The sequence below is a fragment of the Quercus suber genome, unplaced genomic scaffold (assembly GCF_002906115.3).
Source record: "Quercus suber isolate HL8 unplaced genomic scaffold, Cork oak 2.0 scaffold_57, whole genome shotgun sequence".
Taxonomy (NCBI): Eukaryota; Viridiplantae; Streptophyta; class Magnoliopsida; order Fagales; family Fagaceae; genus Quercus; species Quercus suber.
In genome coordinates, this window is record NW_027069522.1 from 675,527 (window position 1) to 681,102 (window position 5,576).

Here is a 5,576-nt window from a genome sequence, read left to right on the forward strand (position 1 = left end):
ATTGTAACATTCAGGAAGAGACATTTACATCAGAAGAAGTGACAATTCAAATGAAACCCACAAAACATATAGGTGATAACCAAACGTTCAATTGGCACACAAAAGGTTCATATTATTGAGAATGATAAACAGTCAAAAACGAAAAATAACAATACTACTAGACAATCGAAGATAGACAAAGTATTTGACAAATAGATTGGGAATCAAATTTCTCTACGCGATATGATTGTTCTTGCTTCAATCCATTTGCTGCAATATTGTCTCTCATCAGAAGCAGGCATCCAAGAGGCAGCAACAGCACAAAGCAGCCAAACTGAAACAATCAGGGGAATGCAATCATAATTAGTACTAGTACTAGTACTACTTCATGTATGCAAATTAATTACCTAGTAATAACTAAAACACATTGACCAAATAAGCAATAATTGAGTCTTGTTCATGATCATGAGTGTGCCTGCTAATGCCTATTTTACAAGAAAGAAAAACATATTTGTCAATAGACTCAAATAATAGTTCATTAATTTGCAGCAAGCATAAATTCACTGTAATTGTGTGCTTTTCTTGATCCGCATATTTTTGACTTTCTTGTAATTAAAAATAGTATACTACTACTACTACTCCATAGAAAACATCATTTAATAGAAATATTAATTACGTCTTAACCTGCTCTCTCTCTCTCTCTCTCTCTCTCTCTCTAAGGACTCTCCTTAATAAAAATAAATATAAAGCATGGCAGGCGAACCTAACCAGTAGCCAACTTTTAACAATGCCAATTAGTTAAACATATATAAATTACGTCTTAACAGACAAAAGGTATTTTCAACTTTTTCTTTTTTTAAGTTCGAAATTAGAATCAAATTTGTACTAAGAAAGAAAAGCAATCCTACCATAGCATAGTTTCTTTTTTTTAGATCTAGAAGACACAAATTCAAATTAAACTCTGCAAACTTGAATTTTTCTTTTTAATTATTATTATTTTTTTTAAGTTATCCTTTCTTTGGACTGATCTTCAAAAATGTTCTGTGTCACCGACAGAAGATATCAATCATGTGATTCTAGAAACATAAGTACAAACTCTTTTTTTCTTTTTTTTTTTCCTTACAAATTAAGGTTATGAAAAAAAAAAAAAAAAAAACTCAATAAATCGAAAAATATCAGACTGGCTCGATTCCCCAAAAACTAGAAAACCCAACGGCCAAATCATTGAGTGTGACAAGACAAGACCACACCACCCACGTGCGGCGGTGGGCGAGTTGACTCGTTCTAAACCCCAAAAACCCGATCCGGATCTGAGTCAACGAAAAGAAACAATCGAAATTATCCCAAAAATTAAAAAGCATATTATTATTATTACCAGCCTTCCATGCAGCCAACACCGCTACTCTGTTGTTGAGGAGGAGGCTGTTGATACTGAGGAGCATAGGCTGGAGGTGGAGGATATCCTTGTTGGGGATATCCCTGTTGTGGTGGATATCCCTGTGGTGGATATCCCGGTGGTGGATAAGCGTCCTTGGGATATCCCTCAGGTGGATAACCTTCAAAACTCAATAGATCCACAAAATCAGATCCAAACAATCAAATTTAAAATTAAAAAAAACAAACCAAAAACCAAACAAACAAACCTTGTGGGGGAGGAACACCAATAGGGGGTTGTTGCTGATTGTAATAACTCATTCTTTGCTTTGTTGCTTCAACAAGTTTCTGAGCATTAATTAGTTTTGAGCTTTTGGGTGTTTTTTTGTATCTGGGTTTTCTTTGTTTTTTATATATGGTTTGTTGGGAGAGAAATTGGAACCGTGTGTGTTGTGAATTGTGATGAGAAAAAAGGAGTTGGAACCGAGGTAGGTTTGTCTAGTACTTTTTTTTTGCGTTTTTGTGTTTTTATATTTATAAAACAAAAATTATAACTAAAACTATAATTGTTAAACACGTTAACAACGAAATGGTATTATTAGGTATGTTGACGATGAGGTGGCATGATCAAGGACTGTGATTGATTGGATTGAATCGAAATGTGTGCTGCGATTTCTCAAAAACTCATTGACACCGTGTCCAATACGCGTAGGAACACAGAGTCTCTAAAAACAAAAAAGTAAATTACAAAATTAGTTATTATTCTTTACGCTAGATTTTAATTTGATATCTAACTTTTCAATTGTGTCAATATAGTCCTTAACTTTTGATATTATGTCAAAACAACCACTACCGTTAAGTGATGGATAAAAAATACTGTCGTAACTAACAACTAAAATAAAAAATAATTTTTTTACCACATAGACTTCCATTTGAATTGCCATATCAGCATCATAATTAAATAAAATATTAATCTTTCTTCCTCAATTTTTAAAGAAAAAGAAATCTGCATTTTTTTTCCTTTCAATTTCTTGGCACCTAAACACACTCTAAAATCAAATCCTACAAAAATCAACCCTTTCAACTTTCAAATGACTTAATGTAAATATGACCTTCACATACTAAAATGAAAACATATTCAAACATTCACATTCATAATCAAACCCACAACTCTAAAAAAAAAAAACCAAAGATCGTAGATTGATTTGAATTGAAAATACCAATTTAGGTGGTTGAAACCCAATCAAATACATATAGCGAACCAGTCTCCTTAAGCCAACTACAACCCATATGGTGGTTGAAACCCCAAAACCCATAACGAGACCAACCATGGGAGATCTAAAACTTCTCAGAAGGTGGTGAGAATCGATCTGAGCTTGGGTCGATTTGAGAGTGAAAAAGAAAGAGAAAGTTATTTGGGTTTGGGTCAATTTGAGAGATCTAGCCTAGATTTTAGAGAGAGTAAATTATCGAAAGTAATTATAAAGATTGCACAGAGGCTATTCAGGGGCTGGGTCAGAGTTGTCCATGGAGGAGTTCAAGTTGGAGCTATATAGTTTGTAATCTAGCAAAGCATAGGGTTTTAGTGTATGTATTTTCAATTGGGTTAGTAAGGAAGCTAATAAATCTCCTCATGTGTTGGCGTCGGCTAGGTGATCTTTGAAGAATAGGTTTTTTTTGTTTCTTTGATTTAAGTTTAGGCCCCCAAGCTTTTTGCACACGTTTTCTTACAGGAGGTTTGCCTTGGTTCTAACATGGGTCTTCTCCTAAGTTGTCTACAGTAGTTTTCCTCTTTGGTTTTTTATTTTTTTTATTTTTTTTTTATTTTACAAAATAGAATTCTAATCTAGCTTAATCTAAGTATATATGTGTGTAAAACTCCCTAATGGAGACTTGAATCTTAACCCTTGATCCCCACACTTCACAGGTACTTATATTTATGGAGAGACCATTGCACCAAAGATATGTGGTAGTTCTCTAGATTTTTTAAAATGTACGCAGATATGTTTTTTGGTAGACAGTAGATATGTTTGATTACCAGGAAAGTGCAGTAAAAAATTAAAAGAAAGTATAAAGAATATGAAAAATTTTGGCATATTTTTTTAAAGATTTTTTTGGTACACAGTAGATATGTTATTTTTTGGATTTTTTTTTTCATATAAATACAGATATGGCATATTTAAATGTTAAATAAATTTTTAATGATCATTTTGTTTTGGACGTGAGGTTAGTCAATTTTTTAAAAAAAGTTATGCTAATATGGCAATCTTTATGTGGCATAAAAAATAATTTGTTATTATCATGTTTGCTACCTCAGCTTTTTTTTCTTTCAAAAAATAACGGTAGAGACTAAAATGACACAACATTAAAAAGGTTAAGGACTAATTTGACACAATTGAAAGGTTATGAACAAAATTGAAATATGATGTAAAGGATAGGGACCAACTTTGTAATTTACCAAAAAAAAAACTACCACCAAATTTTTTTTTTTGAATATATCATTATATACTTGTAAGGTTGAGATTTGTGGCCCAAGCCCAAAACAATTAATTTGTAGAGTATGGGTGAAAGAGCTAGGTTAAGTATGAGATTAACAACGACGAATCACAACTTTCAAGCACAAGTTAACATGAAACTACTCGTAAAGAGTGAATATCCGAAGAGCTACATTATTGATTATCTGATGAACAAAAATCTTAGGGTTACAGTCCAGTTCTCTCTTCTTCTATTTTCTTTTTTTCTCCCTGCTTTTTTGTTAGGAGTCTCTTTCCTTTATATAACCCCCCTTCTCTTCATCTCCATCGTCCACTTGTTCCTCATCCATGAGTTTACTTGAGTACGTGTCACGTCAAGCATCTTCTTTAGCTCTGTGTGAGTGGCGGTAGGTTAGGATGCACTGTTCAGGGATCTTCTCCACATAAATGCGGTCAGAAAAGTTGCTGCAGAGTATTAAATACGGTGGTAGCAGCTTTCTCTTTAGATATTTCTCCATCCTTATCGTTTCCCAACATACTCAGAGCTTATCTTGATCAGGTGGAGTCCTCGAAAGGTCATTTTGACCTTTTACACACTCAATTGATTTATAATATTCGCGTCAGAGGATTACAACCTCTTCGGACAGGAGATATCCTCTTCGGATTGTAATCATTCTTCCTTCTGAGGGTCCCACTTCCAGATGGGCCCTACCCTTACCATCTCCTTCTTCTCGGTCGCACAATAGCTCTCATATGGGTTCTCGGCCCACTATGTTGGACTGGGCCCTTTTCCCCCCACAATACTATATAATAAAAGTTGGGCATAGATATCATGGTTGCGCCAAGTGACTTCAAATTTTAGATTTTAAGAAAAAATATATATAATTTTTCTTCTCCTGTAATTTCTAAGTTGATAAAAATCTTATTCTAATTACAATTCAAATTCTATCTTAATTTGATCATAATCCAAATTCTTCATCTAATCATTTATTAAAATTCATAATTAAAAAATAAAAAGAAAAAGCAACATACTACACATTTATTAAAAAACAGCAACATACTACACATGTAGAAATTTATAGATATAATTTTGTTATTATCAACTTTTCTTCTATGACTTTATCACTTTTTTGGATAAAGTTATGTTGAGTTTAACTTTTTCTTATTTGGATAACTTTAAACTTCTAAGTTGATTATAACTTTAAATATATATATATATATATATATGTGGGGCCCGTGGGCCTGATAGCCTCGGCCCATCGTGTAGCAGGCCCAAGGCCCATGCCGAGGAGCACAGACTATTCAAGGCTAAATTGGGGAAAGCCTCTTTTCCCAATCCACGCCGAGGACCTCCTTATCCTCGGCCTGACAAGGATGATTTTTGGAAAAGACTAACCCCAAAGTAAGCTGTCACCCTCGTATTTAATGCACTCAACTAACCCCCCTAGCCGCATTAATGGGGAGGTAACCCCTTGGCAGGATAACGTTGATCAGAGTGAACCACTTGAGTACTGATAAGGCCTCTGATGGGACGGACGGCCAGAAGAAAGGCAAATAGATGATCAACAGATGGAAGAAGGAGATAGGAAGATGAAAACTATATAAGAAAAGCAAGTAAAGTAAAATAGGGGGGAAAAGAGGGAAGAAAAGGGTCTCCTCGGCCACGGGCCGAGGAGCATCCCCCCATTTGTAGAGAAACTCTTAGTATTTTTTATAAAGAAAGTTCATGCATGGTGATCGACGGCCAGC

General features: G+C 34.3%; 1 protein-coding gene across 1 annotated transcript; it reads right to left on the minus strand.

Annotated features, from left to right (window-relative positions):
• Positions 1 to 91: 91 nt before the first annotated feature.
• On the minus strand, positions 92 to 1,870 carry LOC112034682 (cysteine-rich and transmembrane domain-containing protein WIH2). Its single transcript, XM_024067503.2, has 3 exons — positions 1,623 to 1,870; positions 1,355 to 1,535; positions 92 to 313 (listed from the first exon to the last, which is right to left on the minus strand). The coding sequence occupies exons 1-3, from the start codon at positions 1,672 to 1,674 to the stop codon at positions 268 to 270; spliced, it is 279 nt and encodes a 92-aa protein (XP_023923271.1). The 5' UTR covers positions 1,675 to 1,870; the 3' UTR covers positions 92 to 267.
• Positions 1,871 to 5,576: the final 3,706 nt, after the last annotated feature.

Bases quoted from the DNA above. Each gene is read 5' to 3' on its own strand.
- LOC112034682 (XM_024067503.2), bottom strand. From the start codon at position 1,674: ATGAGTTATTACAATCAGCAACAACCCCCTATTGGTGTTCCTCCCCCA. The intron at 1,536-1,622 runs GTTTGTTTGTTT...TGAGTTTTGAAG, and splicing joins TGGTGTTCCTCCCCCACAAG to GTTATCCACCTGAGGGATAT. The intron at 314-1,354 runs GTAATAATAATA...TGATTGTTTCAG, and splicing joins GTTGGCTGCATGGAAGGCTG to TTTGGCTGCTTTGTGCTGTT.